Raw genomic sequence first — 21,612 nt, forward strand, 5'->3', positions numbered from 1 at the left:
TTAAAGCGAGCCTCCTCCACTAGTTATGCTAATTACGCTCCCCAAAGTTCCTACGGTTATCATTTGCATGAGAAAATGGCGTTTAAAAAAAATAATGGCGCACCATTTGTACCGTAATATCTCCCCCTGGAAAAAATAAGCAGCACCTAGAGGTTTCCCTGAAAGGAGGGAAACGAAGAAAAGCTGACCTCAGAATGAGACGGAAGAGACGGGCTGGGCGGGAAGGAGAGCAGCGAAGTGAAAATTAAATAGTGATCCTCACCATTTGTGTGCAGTGACTTGTGTAAGAAACGCTTGCCCTTTACAGACTATCTCATCCCCTGAAGATGTAGGTTGGGTCAAGAGACAGCTGCCTTCTCTCTGATGAGAGACATGCCCGGAGAAGTCGAGGGGTTTGAGCATGTACAACACATCTGTGGTCAAGTCAGGGATAGAAGCGAGGCCTTTACACATTCTGGCTCCCGATCTTCTGGGGAAAGCGGGGTCCAGGGGGGAAATACTGGGCAGGAGGTCTATCCTGATTGGATGTTATTAGAAGATCCTGAAATAATTGCTTCATTCATTCATCGAATGTTCACCCAGCACTTCCCACCTGCACTGCTCTAGGCAATTGGGAGAAGGCAGAATTCTAAGAACTGAGATCACTAGCAAGGCTCAGGTAGCTCTAGAGATAAGGGCTGAGCCCCAGGACTTGGCCAGTATGGTGTCTGCCTGTCTCAGGGGAGGCGGTGGTTAGGGGTATGGGGAGCCTGACACACAGGCTGACTCTCAGGGGTTTTTGCTTAGTGAGATCTTACCCCTGGGAAGCTTAGGTGCGTGTGCATGGTGGGAGGTGGGCAGGGAATGCTCAACTGCTTAGGAAATGTTTGAGAAATATCCCAATTTAGCAGTTCATTAAGTTGGCAATTAAGCCCGAGTGCTGCATCAGTCTGGGGCTGGATCCCTGCTCATTTCACATCTGCGTGTACAGGAGGGGTGGACCAGCACGCGGGTCTGCGCCTCTCAGTCTGACTGGTACACCCCCCCCCCATGCCCACAAGGCCCCCCCACCTGCACAGGGAGGCAGACAGGGGCCGATTCCCCAAGTCAGATGTCTGCAGCCACCACTCAACAAGGGCCTGGCTTTTAATCCTGATCACAATCCTAGAAGGCCCAGAGGAGAATTTCCATCTCGTGGGCAAGCACAAGAGACTCTATATATAAAACTCATTGGGCCCTTCCAATAACCCCACAAGAGAGTTACCGTAGTTATTTTACAGGTGGGGAAAGTGAGAACCCAAAGACAACGTAACTTTCCCAAAGCCCCGTACTCCTCTGGTTTTATAGAGGGGGCAGCTGGGGGGTAGAAAGGTGTTTTAAGCCCATGTTTGTTCTGATTTGGGATCTAAGTACACGGTGTGAGCAGGTTTGCTAAGCGCCCCGAGCTATACAGTCTCTGGAAGGAACTACTAAAGAAAAAGTGTTGAGAATGGAAACCCAGGGAAACCTGTTTCTGGTCATATCAGGGTGGACCCGTGGGAGTGCTATCAGGACACCTGGCAGACAACCTGCAGTGTGCTGGAACATCATCGGGACCTCATGAAGGTGAGCTGGGCTGCGGCTGAGGGGTGGGTGGCCCCCAGAAGCCGGGCGGGCCGGTAAGGGTGCTGCTGCTGGCCTACTGACCTGGTTCAGTTTCCTGCTTCCCAGACAGCTGTGTGGGAAACCAAGCCCCGGGCAGCAGGAAGGAGGGCAGTGAACTCGAACCCAAGCAGCTCCAGAGCCTGTTCCCCTGTCTTGCTTCCTCTGCTCAGTATGACTCGGGGCGATGTTCACCTTCCAACAGCAAATCCAAGGTGGGATTAAGGAGACCCCCGTGGGAGGATTTCAAGGCAGACAATGTCCTGATCCGTGTTATATTAGTGGATAAAAAAGGAAGCACAGAGAGGTGAGCCAACCTATCTGAGGACACACAGCCACTGCTCAGTGGCTTGTGCCCAGGTTGTAGTGACTGAAGAGCTGCTTGCCAGGTTAGAATGAGTCCCACACCAGTCAGCAGCACTGGCCAGAATATGTAGAAAGCACCCTTCCCAGATCAATACCAGCCCATCGACTTCCACAGTAACGGATGTAGAGCTGTGCCATCCATAGGAGGAGGCCCGACCGACCGAGACAAGATGCAGTGGACCTACTCACCTCCACTGGCATGGCCACCATGCCTTCCCCAGCCCGAAATGGCAGTCCAGATAGCATTGTTCTGACTCAGGGAGCACCTCTACCCACCTGTGTTTTCTGTCAGTGGGGCCAGAACCTTCTCCTTGGGGAGCCATCAGCAAGCCCCCATCTCCTCACACTCCACCAACCATGCAGCTGTGCTTCATGTTAATAGTGCTGGAGTTTAGGGCTCCCAACAAGCCAGGGAGTCAGGAGTAAGAGGAGGAGGGAAAGGGCCTAGCTGACTGTTGCTTCATCTATTAGGTTTGTCTTTCTTGGAATTGAAGAAAACCCATTTTCCCTTCCTTCTGTTTTCAGAACCCTTCACACACATCCTGAGTCTTTTCCGGTCCCCTTGAAAGGATTCTGAGACAGGGTGGCCCTGACTTGACCCTCTGTGCTGGTCTCAACAACGGCAGGAAGAAAAGACATCCTGTCTTACTACATAAGGGTGTATCAGTCAGGATAGGCTAAGATATGCTGTAGTAACAAACATTCTTAAACACTTAGCAACTTCACATAAGTTTATTTCTCACACTACATGGCAGTGGGGGAGGGGGACAGCTGGGGGCCTGGGCTCCTTCTAGTCACATAGGAGCCTCAGGCTCCATGATGGAAAGGAGGAATCAGGGACCCTGCAGACGTGCCTGAGACCTGGCTCTACCAGCCATGAAGCCTGGCTGCTATTTTGCTGTCTAAATGCCTGGGCCTCCCAAAGCCTCCCTTTGCTACTCATGCCCAGAGGCAGGAGTCTGGGCCAGAGGAGCCGCCAGGAGTCCCAGCTGTTGCAAGGATGGGCACAGGCTGGCAGAGAATGTAAGTCCCTGTCTTGGAGCAGGAGCTGATAGCTCCCCATCTCTTCAGTTCTGGCATCAGGCCATGTTCCTGTTGGAGAGACTACCACAGGGCACACTTCACAGGTGACTCAAGGCCATGCTTGGAAAGGCCCCTGAGGATCTGAGAGCCCACGGAGGGCCAATGAGGGCAGCACAGGGCATGTGGCTAGTCCTTTTCTTTACCCAGAACAAGTCCATTGGGATTAATGGTGCAGTGCAGCGGGAGGAAGAAATTCTTCAGCTACCAGACCTGTTATTAAATGAGAATGTGGCCTTTTCTTTTCTGGAGCTGAAATAATACTAAAAAGGAAGCAGGCTGCCCCTTCCACTCCAGCAACCACCACTGGGCAGAGAATCCCGCAAAACAGGCTGAGAAGACCGTGCTGTCCCGGCCTCAGCTGGCTCCCAGATGTGACTGGATGCTGCTGTGACCTCCTCCTGTCCGAAACACAACAGAAGTGACAGGTCACCCCTCAAAACAAATGTCAGCCCTTCTGGGGCTTGGAAGGATGCCTTGCTGCCCTGCTTGTGTGGAAGGGGTCCCTTCCGAGGGTTGCCACAACCCTGGGGCTTGGGGCTCTCTGGCCTCAGGACTCCATAATCCAGAACGAGTCATGGGCCGCGGGGTGGGATGCTGGCTTTCAGGGAAGGGACCTTGAATCAGCAATGGCCCTTGTGAAGCTAAACGGATTGAAAATCCATCCTTTGTTTCTCAGTTGCCCAGTGGCAGGCCTCCCACCCACCGTGGGGAGGGGGGGTTGCTTCTGGGTCAGCTGTGAAAAATGCTGCCTTATCAGCTCTCTGCTTTCTGCGGCACCAGAGGGAAGCAGCGGGCCAGATAACACAGGACAATGGATAATACACATAGAATTTCCGTTTGGCTCTGGAATGTGTATTCACACTGGCAGGCAAGCGCGAGAGTGCCCAGAACCCCACCCCCTCTTCCTGCAACACAAACACATCCTGCTCGGCCTGGCACCACTCTCTGGCTCTGCCCGTCATTGGCATCTCTGGCCTGGAGAAGCGGCAGGTGGTGATAGTGCCTGGTGTTTGTATGACCTTTCCCAAGCTCACACAGCCCTTTCGCAGACATGACCTCATTTGAGCCCCATGAAAAAGGCAGGGAGGGCAGGTATGCACGTTACACAGAAGGTTACAACATCGGCCGTCATGTGGCAAATACTCTACCTCTACGGGCAAATGCTTTGCAAATGCTCACGTGTTAATCCTCCCACAACCCGGAAAGGCAGCTATGTGGCCTGTCCATGTTCAACACCTGAGCTGAGGTTCAAGAGACGTTAACTATCCAAGGTCACGTAGTGACAGAGGGGGCTCAACCTGAACCAGTGTCCATGCAACAGTACATCGCATGCTTTTGCAGCACTGAACTGTCCGGCCTCCTGCCAGCCTAGTGCAACCACGCAGTGGGGCCGTGTCTAGAACCCGCTCTTGCCACCACTGCGCTCTCCCTCAGCTCCGAGTGGCCTCCCCATGATAGATGAGCAGATGAGCATTGGGAGATAATTGGGAAATGCTTCTCATAAGTAACTTGGCTAATGACACTGACCTTGCACCTCTCCCTTTCCCCAGCGGGTGACTGGCTGCATCCTCTCCAATGTCAACACACCCTCCATGACGCCTGTGATCGGACAGCCCCAAAATGAGACCCCTCAGCCCATTTACCAGAACAGCAATGTGTCCACCAAGCCCACTGCAGGTAGGGCAACATGGATGTGGGGCCATGGTTCTCAAACTTCAGAATCACCTGGAGGGCTTGTTGAAGTCCAGGTTGCTAGGCCCTTCCCCAGAATTTGATTTAGTAGGTCTGGGAGGGAGATGATAATCTGCATTTTTAACAAGGTGATACGGATGCCCTGGTCCTTAAAATAGAGCATCAGAGAGAAATAGTCACAATGAGAGAGAGACTGAGAGAGACAGGGTTGGTGGTGTGCATTTTTTCCCCTGCATTTAAATATAAATATAATTCCTTTAACTGGGAATTAAAGATACAATAAGGCAGCATTTTTCTCTGCCTCTTCCAAGGGGGTTGAGGATCTTGCCCAAGGTCACACAGTGAGGAGGTAGTGGGACTAGGAGTCAAACCCAGGCATCTGCATTCAGCATCCCACACTCTTAACCACCTTTTCAGTGACAGAAAGGGCTTCAACATTTACTCAACACCTGTTACTGTAGGCCTGTACGATGTTCAGTACTTTCCACAGATTCTCATTTAGTGCAGTAATTCTGCGATATAGATATTATGTTCCCATTTATCAAGAGAAAACTGAGATTCAGAGAGGGTAAGGAGTTCGCTGAAGATCACACAGCTCAAAAAGTAAAAGAGCCAGAATTCATATTCAGGACTATCTGATTCCAAGGTCCCTGTTTTTTCTTTTTTAAAAAAAAAATTTTTTTTAATGTCTTTATTTATTTCTGAGACAGAGAGAGACAGAGCATGAGCAGGAGAGAGAGAGGGAGACACAGAATCCGAAGCAGGCTCCAGGCTCTGAGCTGTCAGCACAGAGCCCGACGCGGAGCTCGAACTCACGAACCGTGAGATCATGACCTGAGCTGAAGTCAGTTGCTTAACCGACTGAGCCACCCAGGCGCCCCGGTCCCTGTTTTTTCTAATATATACAAATATATATATATTTTACCAGACCAATTGTAAGAGACAGATCCTGGTATTACTTTTCAAGCCTAGAGGCCATAAGCTGTTATGTTATTAGTCTGTTATAAAGAGGATAGTCCACAAAGAGCCAGAATTACTTAGCTCTCATGTGGGGGCTCAGAAAAATTTTTTGGATTACAGCCCAGAGAGATCATCCAAAACCAGATCCCCCTCAGCCAAAGTGGGATGTCTGATTATTACAAAGTCTATCTTCATGGGAAGGCATGAAGGCCAAGGCTCATATTAAAAAATGAAAAAAGCCAATAGCCTCTATGCCTAAATGGAGACTACGATCCAATTTATGCAAACATAGCTGCAGAATATATATATATTTTTTTTAATGGAGGAAAGGAAATACTATACCAACATGTCAGTGGTGTTATTTCCAGGGGTGAGGTTATGGGTGTTTTTTATCTTCCTCTTCTTATATTTTCCTCTTCTATATTTTCCAACTTTCAACATGAAATAATAAACATGAGCAGAAAAGAGATTCCAGTCTGTGGTTCAAAATGCCTGTGCCTTGGACTGCAAATGAGAAGGAATGTTTGCTGTCATATTTCTGTTCTTTGTCTCTACCCTCCTGCCTCCCACCGCTCAACCCCGGTGTTTAAGTGGCCCAAATGCTGGGCATAAGTTGTGAGTGGTTCTCTCCCTCTGTCCCTGTCTGTCTTGCTCTCTCCTATAGCCAAGATCTTGGGGAAGGTGGGAGAAAGTCTAAGCCGGATCTGCTGTGTCCGCCCACCAGTGGAGCGCTTCACCTTTGTGGGTAAGGGAGCAAAGACCTTTCCCCGTCCCGTCTCTTCTTGGTCCCCTCCCTTCATTCATTCAGCAAACATCGCCCTGCCTTGGGGTGACCATTTATAAAGCAGTGATGGAGAGAAAACAGTGGTAAACAGGAATGTCCCCAGGCCCGCAGTGCCAAGCAGTTAGGGGAACCCCAAGGGCGTGACCCACTTGCCCTCGGGCTGCCGGGAGACCTCAGTGGTGATGTGTTCATTTCCCATCTCCCACACAGAATGAGGCCACATGCCGAAGAGTTTTCAGGGGCCCAGAGTCCTCCCTCAGGTCCTCCCAGCTCTGTCAGTGTCTGTGCTCCTGCTGATAGGCTACGAACACACACGCTCTTTCCTTAATTTTCTGCTTCTGGCTGTTCCCTCAAGGGCTCAGCAGGGATGAGAATATCTGAAGTCTGTGGGGCTCTTTCAGGGTCCCCCAGTTCAACTCTGCAGAGAGCTGAAGGTCCAGACCTCATTCCTTTGACTCTTTGGGGCTGATTTCTGCCATTTCTGAGATGTCCATTTTCTGGCATCTTGAAAAGGAACTAAGAGAGATGGAAGAGGAGGAAAGGAGACAGGGGACCAAGGTGGCACCTCTGTTGTTCAGTGCACACCCAGTGAACCCCCATGCAGGCATTGCACACTTAAGAGCACAGGTCAAAGTCTCTGTCTTTCTCGTCTTCCACGGGTGTTTGCTGTATCTGTCACGTGACAAATCTCAACATGCTCAGTTTTGCTTGTTCTTTGAACCAGGTAACCACCAAGGAGAGAGGGTCACCTCCTTGTGAGTCTAAAAGCGGTCTCCCTAGGCTTAGAGGACATTGCTTTTGTGGACTACCTCCCTAAAATACAGAAAGAAACAGAAGGCTCTCAGCATGAGTGTGTGTGTGTGTTCGTCATTGGCTTCCCAGAGAAGCTGTCTAATTCTTAAAGTCCCAGAGATGTGAACTCCTACCCTCGACCGTGAGGAGGTGCTCCCTCTCCATATTAGGCTGGACATCTCTCCACTCACAGATGCCCCCTCCCCTGCCACCCCCATGCAGGGAGGCGATGACCCCCTACTCCCACCTACTCCATCCCATCCCACATACTCCTGAGTAGGCCCCCGGGTGGACCATGTGTTGGGTAGCATTAAGTCAGTTCCCTAATGCTTCTCTGATCCCTCTTTCCTTCCTAGACGAGAATGCCAATCTGGGCACGGTGATGCGGTACGAGGAGATTGGTAAGTGTGGCTGGAAAAGCGGAAACACTTGGAGCTTCCTGCCTCAATTAGGGGCAGAGTGGGGAGGAAAGAGGCTTGAATCCCTGGGGTTCTGTTTGCAATAGGGTCTACTCTCCGAATGATTGTTCCAAGCTTGATCATTCTCTTCGTTATCTATCTGGCCAGCTCCCAGGAGGGAGGACTGAATGGCTGGTAATTTTCCCTTCAAGCCTCCTCTCCCTCATCCAAAACATGTAGACCTTACTCTTCAGTGCCAGCCAGAGAGATCATTCTTTTGCCCACGACATTGCATGAGACAGAAGAGCTCCCCTGCCCTTCCTTATCTTCTTCCTTATTTTGTGAGCTTGGAGGACAAGGAGGAGAAGGAGCGGAGAGCCACCTCCACAACCTCCCCCCAGTCTTGGGTGGACACTAAGGCACCCACTGTCTGTGTGAGGGCGTGTGTGGGCCCAAGGCCAGAGCAGGTGGACGGTGGCTCCACTGAGATGTCGGATGGGAAGGAGCTGACCCATCGGTGGGAATGAGCCGAGTCCTGTGTAACCCTGGGGAGTGAACCAGAAAACTGAATTCTTTCCAAGGTTCCAGAGTGGGTGAGAGACCCAAGTGTGTGAAGCTGAGGAAAGAACAGACGGATGCCAGGATGGAGCTGGTTTTGTCACAGTACCAGGTGACAGGGAGGGGCCAGTGACAACTGGAATGCTTGGGGCTCTAGCATGATGGGCAGCCTGGTGTCCAGCAGACACACTCGATCTTAAACCCAGCTGCCAAGATACTCCAGGCCATCCCTTCCTGGTATTCCTGTGTCTAGGGCTGGAGGTCAGGTGTTCCTGCCATGGCCCCGGGAGCCTAAGACTGTGCCTAGAGCATCAGGTTCTCTTTCCGGAGGCCCAGCAGATGTGACATCATTTCCAGGGGCTCCTCGGGGTCACGTCCTCTGATCTGCAGAGCAGTGGCGTACCTGAGTTAACTCCTACTGTTTTGTTAGAACCATTTCTAAGAGTTTCAGGACTTTGGCCAACTCGTTGTTAAATGCAGCCAATACTAAAGATTATATTAGGTAATGATTAAATAAACTGTATTAACAACAAAGATAGTGGCTACTCAAACCTCCTCACTTCTGAATTATTTTCTGTATTTTAATGTCCTTTATTTACTGGCACTTCACTGTCTTAAGGTCACACAAATCCCAAACACCCCCGATGGCAAGGATGAGAGCAAAGTCTTGCACTCCTACTTCCTGCATTTCCACACCTGGCAGGGAACTACCTTCCCCGGGGAAGTCTTCCTGAGCGGCCAAGCTCAGAGCAGTCTTTAGACTTTCAACTGTGTTCAATGTATGTTTCTCTAGTTCCTTGTTCCAGAAAGAACTGATGGTGGCAAGCTTCAGCTGTGACCTTGTTCACTTTCCCAGCACCCAGGGCCAGTGTGTTAAGACCACACCTCTTGGGAGCTCCCCCTGCGGCAGAGGCCACGCTGATGGGTGTTTGCACAGTGTGTTGGTGTGGCCAGCACCCTCAAGTTCCTTACCTCACTGTAGCCTTGTCGGGGGCAGGGCTAGCCTCACCCTGTCTTACTCTTCTTTCCAAGAAAGAAAAGCTGGGTGGCCACAGCTGTCAGGATAGATTCACGGTCTGGTGTGATACAGGCGGCCATTGCCTCAGCGTGCAGGGAGCTGGAAAGGGCCCCAGGGCCTGGGCTTCACATAGCCAGGATTCCTGGGAAGGGAGGGTGGCAGGACAGTGCTGATTCTGCCTCCTGGCTCTGGATCCCTGGATGAGGATGAGCTGGGGGGCAGAAGGAAGGTGGAGAGGAGAGGAGGTGGAAGGGGAAGGAGGCTGCCTTACCTCCAGACTGCTGTACCGGGAGGCCCTGTGGCTCACGAGTCCCCTTTTTGAAATCCCCTTGCACCTCACAAGAAACAAAAGGCCACTTTCTCTTAGCTCAGGTAGCATGTAGGGCTCCATTTCCATGTTCTGCTCCTGGGGGTGCCCCAGACCAAAGGCTTTGTGGGCTGGAAACGCTTACATTCATCTCACGCAATAAACCAGGAGAAATCGCTGCTGCCCCCCAGCGGCCATACGTGGGATCCCAAGCTCTGCTAGGGCCTCTGGTCTGTGACAAATGCGTCTGTTCCGGCCCTGCAAGAACAGGTGGAGGCCCCACTTTTTAACTGTCTGCACATTGGCTTAAAAAAACAAACAAACAAACAAACAAACAAACATTATACTCGAGTGGAAAAGTGAGTTCCTGGCTTGGGAATAGAAAAGAGATTCATTTTCGTGGCTGTAGAGCAGGCCTTCTCAACTGAGGACCATTGACATTTGGAAACAAACAATTCTGTGTGGTGGGGGCTGCCATGTGCGTTGTAGGGTGTTTGACGGCATTCCTGCCCTCTGAGCACCAGATCCCAGTAGCACACCGCTCTCCCCGGTCTTGACATCCAAAAATGTCTCCAGGCATTGCCAAGTTCAGGAGACAAAACTGCCCCCCACTGAGAACCACAGACATGAAGAAAGCCAAGGGCCAGCACTTCCTCTAGATAATGCCACCTAACTGAAATTTTAGGCAATCAGAGTTATAGAGTCTCAGCTTCCTTCTCTTCCAACAGAGGACTGACCTGGAACTTGGTGGTTCCAGGTGGGAGATGGGGAACAATAGGATCCCAGGAATGAGCCCAGTCTTGCTCCTCTCAGCCATACGAAGGCTGGTTCATCTCCACAGATAGGGAGTTGGGTCACAAATCCCACGGCATAACATGGAAGGAAGGAGACACCAGCGGCTGGGACAACACTTTCCCTAGGACCCCCATGCTGCAAAAACAGAGGCCATAATTGTCAGCACAGCCATCAGTCTGCCCAGAGGCTCTTAGCAGCTTGCCTGCATGGCCTCTGTGGTCAGCCTGTCTATTGTTCACTTACTCAGTACATCCTGAGCACCTATCATGTGCAAATCATTCTGGCAGGCCCTGGGGACATAAGATAAATTAAGGTCCCTGCACATAAGCAGATGATTGGGCTACAGGTTGACTTGGAGAAGAGAAGAGGAGAGGCTGCAGGAATATTTAGGAGTTAAGACCCCAGTGCTCCCGAGGGCTTCCTGAGGACGAGCTGCATGGTGGGTCAATGAGATACAGGCACTGTCATCAGCTCAGCAGCCTTCCTTTTTTTGTACCACCTGGAGACTCCTGCAGTAGGGACAAGTTCACCCTCTGAAAGTCCTTGTCAGGTCCCTGAGCAGACTGTGGGGTCTAAGGCAGGCAGACCTACCAGCCATCTCTCAGCGTCAAGGTCCAGGGAGGCAGTGGTCTGTGGAAGGCTCCGAGCAGGGCTGTCTCACTGTTTCGGACAAGGTGCCCACAGCTGTGGCCTCTTGTTGGAGGGCCCCGGATGCCTAGGAACTAAACACTCCACACCGAGGCACTCCCTGGCAGAGGTCTCTCCCTCCCTCAGTGGTTCTGAGAATCTCGGGATTCTTTGCTCCCCATTGCTCAGTGTCAGTAAGTCAGTCAGTTTGCTGCCTGTGTGGATGAGCCTTGCTGGGATAATTCAGAGTGGGCTTTAGGAGGGGAGGCGAACAACAGAGAAGCAGGAAGTGCACCTGGGCCGGGGCAGGGCAGGGCACTCAAGCTCTTTGCTGAGGACGGTGGCCCTGTAAAGAGAGGACATCTGTAATTCAGCCACTGCATGGGTACACTCAGTGTTCCCTCAGACCCCCCATCATGTCGGCATTTGTGATGAAAGACAAACCCTGCATAATGCACAACAGCAGAGAAACCAAACTCAATGTTGACACTTGAGTTCGATATGGAGTCCAAAGGGCCCTTCGACCTTAGATAAGGCACATAGCTGGTTCCGTCTCTGTTAGGATGACCAGTCGTCCTGGTTTAGCACAGAAAGACCCGTGTCTCCAGAAACCCTTCAGTACCAGGCAAACCAAGACCCTCCTTGAATGGGTAGTTCCTCCCACAGGGGACAAGAGTGGTCTGTAAATGAGCCCCAGGGGAGTGGCAGGCCAAGGTTTCTGCCTGGAAGAGCCAGGTGTTGGAGCCCCAGGAATTGGTGGCTTCTGTATTTCTCAGGGGAAAGGCTGAGAGTCTCCACTTACCCTTTGCAAACTTTGTTCCCCCTCCTCAGAGCTGAGGATCTTGCTGCTGTGTGGCAGTGACCTGCTGGAGTCCTTCTGCATCCCGGGGCTCTGGAATGAGGCAGATGTGAGTAGCAATGCTACGGCAGCACCACACACAGCTGCCATGGGAAAGGTGGGGAGGGTGCACTGGGTTTCAGCCTCCGGTCTCCCCTCCTCCCTACCGCTTCTCCCCCACCCCCAAACCTGACTGTCCTATCTCCTCTGAGCTCCCAGCAGGACCATCCATTCACATCACTATGGGAGAAAATTCTCACCTACCCCAAGCTTTATCTCTGACTGTATTTTTACAGTCACTCTTCCCGGTGCGTGCTCCTGTAAAGCCCCTGGGAAGAAAGCAATCATCGAATACCTTCTCCAAGTAGTACTTGCAGCGTAGGTGTGTGGCAGAGGCAGTAGGTGGGGGAGGAAGGGATTAAAAAAAGCCTTTACCCCTTTGAGGTTATCGTCTGTTTTGTTTTCCTTTGATTCCTTTTGAAGGGGTAGTAAATACCACGCTAGCATTCCCTCAACAAGAAAAAAGGGGGCAGAAGGGGAGGCGTGAATGGCAAAAGGTCAGTAGGATCCTCCTGGAAATTGACCGGGGGTAGAGGGAAACAGGAAGTTAAACTTGTACCACTTAGAAGCTGAATCAGCATCTTTTGTTGCCAGATCTGATGGTGATGGCCATAAACCAGCTAATTCATAAGTTACTCACCCTTCATGCATACATTCATTCTTGCTCTTCCATTAATTCATTCATCGGATAACCTGATCTATTGCTGCCTCTCAATTCCAGAGCCCTGTGCAAGCTGGATTCTCAAGGCAGTAATTCCAGACCCAGTGCTTTCTTTATTAACTTGTTGCATGACCCCATGCCAAGCACTCAACTCTCTGGGCATCAGTGTTTTCCAGTTTTATTGAGATAGAATTGATATGTAACATGGTATTAGTTTAAGATGTACAATGCAATGATTTGAGATATGTGTATATTGCAAAATATTATCACAGCAAGTTTAGTTACAACTCGGTTATGTTTTTTAAATCTGTAAATCTATAGAATGCTATCTATCACATTCTAACATTTCAAAAAATATGCAGTACAGTCCCTACCCACAAGTGTCAGGTGGCAAGACATATACCTATGAAATTTTTTTTTCAGGATATATATACAGATATATATATCTCTGGAGAAAGAGAGAGGGAACATTCAAGACCAGACTCAAGATTCCAGTCCTATTCCAACACAGCTCATGACAAAATCCATTTTGAGCCCCAGTTTTTCCCATCTCTAAAATGGTGTAATAATAGTGCCTACCTCATAGGATTTGGGGAAAATTAAATGACAGTGTGTACCTCAAGTGCCTAGCCTAGTGCCTGAAACACAGCTACATGCAACGAACATTCATAAGTGAATTCACCTAAATAGCCTCATAGACATACACATAGATATTCCAGGTGAAGTGCTGTGGGAGGAATGGGAGGGCAGGGAGAGTTTCCCGGAGGTGAATTACACTGTGTGGGCCTTTCATCTCCACCCCTGGACCATTTCTCGGAGGTGAAATTCTAAACCTTCATTCAGTTCTGGATTAAGTGGCTTAATGAACTTTTACTTTCCTCTCTACTTGACAAGGTGCTGTGAAAGTAGACAGTCCTGTGGCCCAAGTTATGTACAAGATCTCAGCAGAGCTCTTTCAAGAATCTAGGCACATCCGGGCAGCTGCAGGGGGGGCGCATCCCTTGGGGAGGCCTGGGCAGTCCTGGAGGGTGCACTCGGCAACTGGGGGCAGCCTGCAGGGCTGCTTAACATGAGCAGAGAATCTCTAGGGCCCCCTCTCAGGGGCAGAGCCAGGCTTTGTGGAGCCTGAAACTTACAGCATTTGGGACCCTGGAGGCACAGCCGGTCCCTCTCTGCTCCTCCCAGTTAGATCGCTGATTTCTGGTCCTCTGACTTCTCTCCAAAATGGCTGCTCTTGCGGTTGTCAGATCCGACGTTTGAAGACCGAGAGAAGGAGCCCCAGGTCTCTCCTCTTCCCACTGGGCCCTGGTGCTGAAATGACATGGTGGTTAAGACAAAAAATTGGAGGAACCAACAGCTGATTTACTGGGAATGTGACAGGGAAGGTGGAGCAAGACCCTCATTATTCAGCTGTGCTCCCCCTTGGTTGGTTACTCTGAAGACCCAGAGCCCCCAGCCTGGCTACTCCCAGAGGGCACAACAAGGGGCCCAGCAGGAGCCCATATCTATACTGGCCGGGTGGTAAGAATTCCAGTCCACAGCACAGAAAGCAGGGGTTTGGGTGCTCAAAGCTCACTCCAGAAGGCTTTCTGGAACCTAGGGCTCTACCTCCCCATCCCCACTCAGCCAAGTCCTCTGTCCCCTAATTTAATCCACAGCCAATCTGTGGGGTCCTTAGAATTATGGCACCTGAGGTAGAGGCCAAAAAAAAAAAAAAAAAAAAAAAATCAAGGAGCTGTTTTCTTACATAACGAGTGTGAATCTCAACCCACAAAAGAGGTGTGCTAGAAATATCACCTTTGATTTATTTAAATCAAATTAAAATTTAAGTCCAAATCTATCCCACAGCGTTGATGGGAAGTTAGTCTCAGTTATTATGTTAATGATTAGTAGAACCTGAAAGGCTTCGGTGGACCCTGAACATGAACATTAGTTCATCAGGTTCCCCGCAGACATCGTCCCTGTCTGGACCTTTGTGGTCACTTGAAGGTGGTAAAGTTCTGCAGGGCTCATGGCTGAGTCTGGAAGTCCAGCGCTGGGTTTCACCTGCCAATGATAACCAGGCCCCATTTTCTTCTGAAGTTTTGCCCCTACGAGGGAGCAGGGAGGAGGGAGTAGCTCCCACAGACCTCTAGCTTCTTTCTAGAAGTGGGGGTACGGTGGGCAAGGAACAGCAGAACCTCTTCTTTCTATTCTACAGGTATCTTTCCTATTTTCTCTCTTCCTCGGGATACCTGGCAAAATCTCTTCAGTGAGTTTAAAGCCACTGACTGCAAAACGTTGTTTTCTGCTCTGCAAATTAGAGAACCAGGTCCAGTAAAGGGTCTGGTCCTCTGCTAGAAGTGGGGTTGGGTTGGGCAGAGGGGGATGTAGGGAGGACAAAACTAGTTAATAGCTCAGTGGATTACTCCACTGGCCTTGTTTGAGGATGGTTGGATCTCAGGGTCTAGAAAAGGAAGGTCTTACTTTCAAGACAGGGTACAGGGTGAGTCCCGCTTACTCTACTAGAAAGTTCTGTCATCTGGAGTTTGCCTGGAAGGACTCTATTTTAGGGTTTTCAGTTCCTAACCATGAGAATACCAGGTATGAGGTTTGTGAGACCTGCTTCTATCCCAGATTTCATTCCTTCATTCATTCAAGCCTTATCAGAACACATTGTTCTTCATTACCTGGCATCCTTATCACCTGGTATCCCAAGTGATATTTGTTGACCACAGACCTCCGTTTAGTGATCATGAGCCCAAACCCCTAATCTGCCCATGACTGGGAACAGGAGGTGGGGAGGAGAGCCAAGCTCCTTGGGAAGGTTATAGGCCCTGGCTCCACACCCAAGCCTCCCCTATCCTTCAGACGCCTCAGGATTCTGAAGGCAGGAGAGAAGCCACTAGTTCAGACAGGTCTGGGGAGAAAGGAGACTCTCCACCCTGCTGTAAAGAAAGCTCAAAGGGGTCTGTGGAGCAGCTTTGCCCCCAGCCGGGCTGGCGAGAGGCTGATTTGATCTGTCCTGCAGCAGGACTACCAAGGTGTCCTCCAGCCGGGTCACAATTTCTATTCTCTTCTCCGCTGAATCCATCTAGTTCTTTCAATCGGGATTCCGGAACCAGTGCTCTCCACCCAGAAAGCTAATCACACAGCTAAAGGAACAACCCCACCTCCTAACACATCCCTTGGGCATTTCCTATTAGGCACAAAGATCCATTAGCCCACAGTGAATTCTGACCTCTGACCAATGACACACCCTTCCCCTTACATTCCAGGGGGAGAAGATTCCATACATATTCATCAAGTTTCTCTCCATGGAATACAAAAGAACTGCTTGTGCAGCCTGGCAGTTGGCTTTTTCATTCTTGGTTCCTGAGAGAATTCAAGATCCAGGCTCCTGGGCCAGCCTTGGGGATCAGCACTCATGTTCCATAGCCCCATAGCCCCTGAGCCCATCCCATCCCTGAGTTTTTATTACAGAGCTCGTCTCCCCTTAGGGGACCTGATCTTTGCTGTGCCACACCCAGGCACCAGCACCCAAGCAGGTATCCAAGCATGGACCTGGATCTGTGGGAAGTCAAGGCCAAAGGATAGACGGTGACCAGGAAATTTGTGACCAGGAAATTATACTCACTCCCTTCCCCCAAATAAAACCCATTGTCTAGGGCTCTTATGCTGTCAGCTTCTTTGTCCATCATATTATGATGGAAGGCAGTCTGGCAAATTACTTCCAATTTAAGCATTCTTTCCTTCAATCAATCTTGCAGTGAATACTTACTGAGTGCCCAGTACTAATATAAGTATGCTATTTGTCCTTAAGGCACTTGCAGTCTAAAAATATCTTTTTCATTATATCAGTTTTTTATATTACATAAAATAAAATTGCAAAAAGTTTAGAAGAGTTCCTGAACCTCGTAAGCACTCAACTCAATAAATGTTGGTTGTTATTCATCTATTGGTTTTAAAATATTCATTGGGTACCTACCAAGTGCCAGACATTGTTCTAGGGCCGAATGAGCAGAGAAAACAAAATAGACAAAGTTCCCCACTGTGTGCACTTTACTTTCTAGTGAGGGAGCTACACATAAACACTTCGACTGTTTTTCATGGATTAGTGCAATCAACCCCTAACACACTCCTGTGAAGGGGAATCTCTATTCACATGTACAGGTGTGAATGCCAGGGCTCACATGGATTGTGACTTGTCAAAGAGCACATAGCTGTTAAACAGCAGAGCCCAACTTCACACAAGTCATCAGATCCCTAATCCATAAAAGACAGACAATGAGAAGAATTATATATATATTTATATGTGTGTGTGTGTGTGTGTGTGTGTGTGTGTGTATAATTCATGGCAGGCTGTAAGAGGGGAGCACCTGGGCTGGGCTTTGAATGAGGGGCAGGATTGTGTTAAGTGGGTGGAAAGAGAAAGGGCTTTTCGGTTTGAGAGTAGGCTGTAAAAGATCTAATGGTGGGAACAAGAGCTTCTGGGGAGATGGTTCTGGCTGGTTGAAATAGAAGGTTTATCTTGGTCTTTATTTGAGAAAGCTTTTTGGCTTTTCAGCAAATAGACAAAATCATTAAGTTCAATGATTAAATGTATTAGCTGCTTTTGAATGTTATTTGCATTTTAAATGAGCAACATTTGGGGCACCTGGGTGGCTCAGTCGGTTAAGCGTCCGACTTCGGCTCAGGTCATGATCTCACAGTTCGTGGTTCGAGCCCCGTGTCGGGCTCTGTGCTGACAGCTCAGAGCCTGGTGCCTGCTTCAGATTCTGTGTCTCCCTCTCTCTCTGCCCCTCCCCTGCTCATGCTCTTTCTCTGTCTCAAAAATAAATAAAAACATTAAAAAAAAATTTTTTTAATGAGCAATGGTTACTAATTGACCCGAAGGAATGAAAATCTAAAGGTGGAACAGTAGGCACCAGAAGTAGGTTGATGAGGAAATTGTTTTTTCTTTTTCTTTCTTTTTGTACTTCTTGAAACCCAGCATTCTAGCCTCTGATTGGCTATACCCTACATTTTTCCAGCCAACGAGTCATGGGCCAACTGCTTCCTACATCCACCAGCTATGGGAAAACAACCAAGGAAAATAAACAGAGGAAGAGCCTGGGGCACTAGCCACTCCAGAAGAAATCCCAGGGCTCCAGGACTAATAGAGCAAAGACAAACATTTGGTCTTTCAGGCTCAGATGGTTTTTATCAGACAGTCCAGCTCCAGCCAGGAAACCCGATGGACACTTCCACCCCAGGGAATTAGGCCCCCACACTGATAAAAACCAATGCCGAATTTACAGGCTCGGGGTAGGAGGCTTAGCTCCTACCATGGGAGATTCTGGTTCTCACGTGAAAGATAATGTTGGTTTGGAGTTCAAGCTTTTGACTTGAGTCTGGAATCTCTTGCCTTCCCACACCCCCAGTCAAATTGGAAATGGGGATGGGGATAATTTCCTCTGGGAAACCCCTCTGAAGGATCATTCATTTGCCCTTAAGAGAACCATTGTGGAAATGCCTTCCCACTTTCTCAACTCAGATCATACTAACCTCTGCCCTGATTTCCCTCCAGAGAGGAAGAGAGGCCAGAACAAGGGTGGAGGATTCTTATTTATTTATTTATTTATTTATTTTAATTTACATACAAATTAGTTAGCATATAGTGCAACAACGATTTCAGGAGTAGATTCCTTACTGTCCCTTACCCATTTAGCCCATCGCCCCTCCCACCACCCCTCCAGTAACCCTCAGTTTGTTCTCCATATTTATGAGTCTCTTCTGTTTTGTCCCTCTCCTTGTTTTTATATTATTTTTGTTTCTCTTCCCTTATGTCCATCTGTTTTGTCTCTTAAAGTCCTCATCTGAGTGAAGTCATATGATTTTTGTCTTTCTCTGACTAATTTCACTTAGCATAATACCTTCCAGTTCCATCCACGTAGTTTCAAATGGCAAGATTTCATTCTTTTTGATTCCCGAGTAATACTCCATTGTATATCTATACCACATCTTCTTTATCCATTCATCCATCAGTGGACATTTGGGCTCTTTCCATACTTTGGCTATTGTTGATAGTGCTGCTATAAACATGGGGGTGCATGTGTCCTTTCGAAACAGCACACCTGTATTCCTTGGATAAATGCCTAGTAGTGCAATTGCTGGATTGTAGGATAGTTCTATTTTTAGATTTTTGAGGAACCTCCATACTGTTTTCCAGAGTGGCTGCACCAGCTTGCATTCCCAAAGGGTGGAGGATTCTTTACTGAAATGGGTGGGGCATATTTCAGAAGCTCCTAACCCACCATGTGGCTTCTGCTGGACATCTTTCCTTGCATCTTTTGCAACCCAGTTGGAAGTATACAAAATTCTATACTCCAGAGGGCATTGTAGAGTAATGAATTGAGAATGGCCCATGATAAACTTGGAGGAAAAATAAGAGAATATATTTTCAAACCAAAAAAGGTTCAAGTTGCTAAAATGCAAGTCTTAGAAAATGGATCTAGAAGAGGTTTAATGTGGCAGAAAGAGCCTTTAAAGCAGACCAGAGTGGGTTCAAATCCATGAGTGTCCCATGTTCATCCCTGAACATCCTCATCTGAAGAAGAAACACAAGTGGGCCCAAGTCACCTATGTGCTGTACCTACAGAAGAGAGCACTGTTTGGGGGAGATGGTCAGGATTCTGAACCCTGATTTCAGAATGATACTATAGAGGATCTAACCAGGTAGGCTTGCCTGGGTAAATCAATGTACATTGGATCCTATTGTCAATGGAAGTTAAACCTTCTGTTTAAAACACTTCAATGGCTTCTGTTTGCAATTGGAATGAAATCCCATCTTTGATCTCTGGTCCTTGTCTGCTTTTCCTACTTCTCTGTGCCTCAGTCGTACCTGTTTGTTTTATTTTTGAATAGTTTTTCCCAGCTCAGGGCTGCAGGCTGTGTGCTAACTGGGAGTGCTCCTGCCCCAGGTATCTCTAAGTCTGGCCCCTTCTTGTCATTTTGGTTTCAGCTTGAAGATCATTTTTGTTTTACATTCAATATTGTACTTAATTCCACCTCATGTTTTCTTATTTACATTTTTGTTTATGGTCTCTCTCTACTGGAAGGTAAGGTGTGTGAGTACACTATACGTGCCTGTCTTATTTGGCAACACCAGGATAGTGCCCCGTTCACCATATACACACTTTGTTGAATGAAAGAATGAAAGGGCACCTGAGTACGGGTTGATTGGAGGAGGTTAGCCCATAAGATAGTTTAAGTTCACCATGAGATATGGCCCAAACTTTTACCAGTTACCCATTAGACATTAACCACTAGAAGATATTAGCCACTCAATAGTAACCTGCCCTTGTCCTTCATAGCAAGGGATACAGTTGAAATAATTAATCCTTTGTTTAATGCCTCCTGCTAGATAGTGATTGATCCAGGAGATGAAGCCATATCTGTCTTATTCAACACTCTGTCCTTGGTGCCCAGGAAAGTACTTGGCTAAGAACACAGGGCACCCCCAACTCGAAGCATTCCCCAAATCCAACAATGCAGATCATGAAATTCAGTCTCCTGGAGAAGTTCACATCCCTTCTAGGAGATCTGCCGCCTGGGTCCTCATGAGTGTTCTCTTTCCCAAGGCCAAGTTGCTTCCTGACTCAACATGTCTCATATCCTTCCTTCAGATTCCCCACATTTGGGGAAGCAGAGTCTGCCTCCTCCCACTTCCTCTCTCCATCCCCACCCATGCTTCTCCTGGGGAACCTTTGACCAGAGGATGAAAAGATATAATCAAAGAGCTGTGCCCAAGAGCAGGAAGTTGAAACAGGATGAATGTCACAGACCCCCACCTCAGACATGACAGACCAGAGCTACACTGAGAGGGCCACTCTATGCCGGGGGTAGGGGGAGATTGTACCCTGATCCTGCTAACTGTGCTGTGGCAGTATGGGATCACATTGGTCACCATCGGGAAAGGGACTTGCCAACCAAGACAGCTCTGCTACCCTGGCTACTCACCCACATCCCCACCCCCAAGGCAAGACCTGCAGAGAATTCTTCATGAACACACAGGAGACATTGGCCACATCCTGCTGGAATAACAGCTCCATTCCAGGGGCCTGAGCACACTCCTGCAGGCTTCTTGGGCAGGGAGAACCTGAGCAAACTTCTGTTTCCTGGGGTCAGATGTCAGCCCCAACCACCCCCACTCCCTAGGGCACAGGGTGACCTCCTCATTTTTGCTGGAATCCTCAGAGGTGCTTGTCTCATGAATATCTCATAGATAGAGAAACTGCCAGAGAACTAGCAGTTTAGGCAACTGCTCATGTGATTTACAGCAACAATTTCCCAAAGGTTGGTGCACATCAGAAGGATTAGGGAGCTTTGTGAAGAGAGGGGCTACAGCCCATCCTAGACATGTTATGTCAAAATCCCTGGGGTAAGAGCTGGGGCATCTGCTTTTGTTGTGAGTTTTAAAGCTCCCCCAGGTGATTCTACTGACCAATCAGATCAAGTCTAGGAGTCTGCAAAAGTAAGCTCACCCTTACTTATCATAGGATGTGAGAGTCTATCTTTCACATAACTTCTTTGGGGCTCCAGAACTCCCATTAAGTAGCATGGGCTCCTTGCCGGATCCCGAGACAGGGAGACCTTATCAGTTAATGCCTCAGAGATGGCTGCCAGACAAGACTCTGCAGGAATCTACTTATTCAACAGCATTTATTAAGCATGTTTGAGGTGCCAGGTTCTTTTCCCTTGGGACAGTGATGACTAAAACACACAAAATTCCCTGCCCTCATGGAGGCTACCTTTATAGGAGAGAAAGAGACAAAAATAAGGTTAAACAACAACAACTGTGTGTGTGTGTGTGTGTGTGTGTGTGTGTGTGTGTATGATGTTAGATGGACACAAAGGCTAAGGAGGGGTGTGAAACCTAGGAAGGTGTAGGGACTGTGAAGGTGTGGGTTGCATGTGGGTCTGTGTACATAGCATGGTCTTGAAATGGTGTGGTCTCATTGAGAAGGTGATATTTAAGTGAAGAGTTTTGAGTCAAGAAGCAGCATGATCTATTTTAATACTTTTAGTCTGGC

General features: G+C 48.7%; 1 protein-coding gene across 3 annotated transcripts in view; it reads left to right on the plus strand.

Annotated features, from left to right (window-relative positions):
* Window positions 1-21,612, plus strand: part of NMNAT2 (nicotinamide nucleotide adenylyltransferase 2) — a 149,219-nt gene that overhangs the window by 115,354 nt on the left and 12,253 nt on the right. For 2 of the 3 annotated variants that reach the window (XM_030303012.2, XM_030303013.1), the window contains exons 4-8: window positions 1,506-1,584; window positions 4,620-4,746; window positions 6,386-6,466; window positions 7,654-7,698; window positions 11,832-11,908. In XM_030303012.2, coding sequence (XP_030158872.1) covers window positions 1,506-1,584; window positions 4,620-4,746; window positions 6,386-6,466; window positions 7,654-7,698; window positions 11,832-11,908 — 409 coding nt within the window. The remainder of the gene's footprint in view (window positions 1-1,505; window positions 1,585-4,619; window positions 4,747-6,385; window positions 6,467-7,653; window positions 7,699-11,831; window positions 11,909-21,612) is intronic. The other variant, XM_030303015.1, reaches the window with a different exon arrangement.

The sequence above is a fragment of the Lynx canadensis genome, chromosome F1 (assembly GCF_007474595.2).
Source record: "Lynx canadensis isolate LIC74 chromosome F1, mLynCan4.pri.v2, whole genome shotgun sequence".
NCBI lineage: Eukaryota > Metazoa > Chordata > Mammalia > Carnivora > Felidae > Lynx > Lynx canadensis.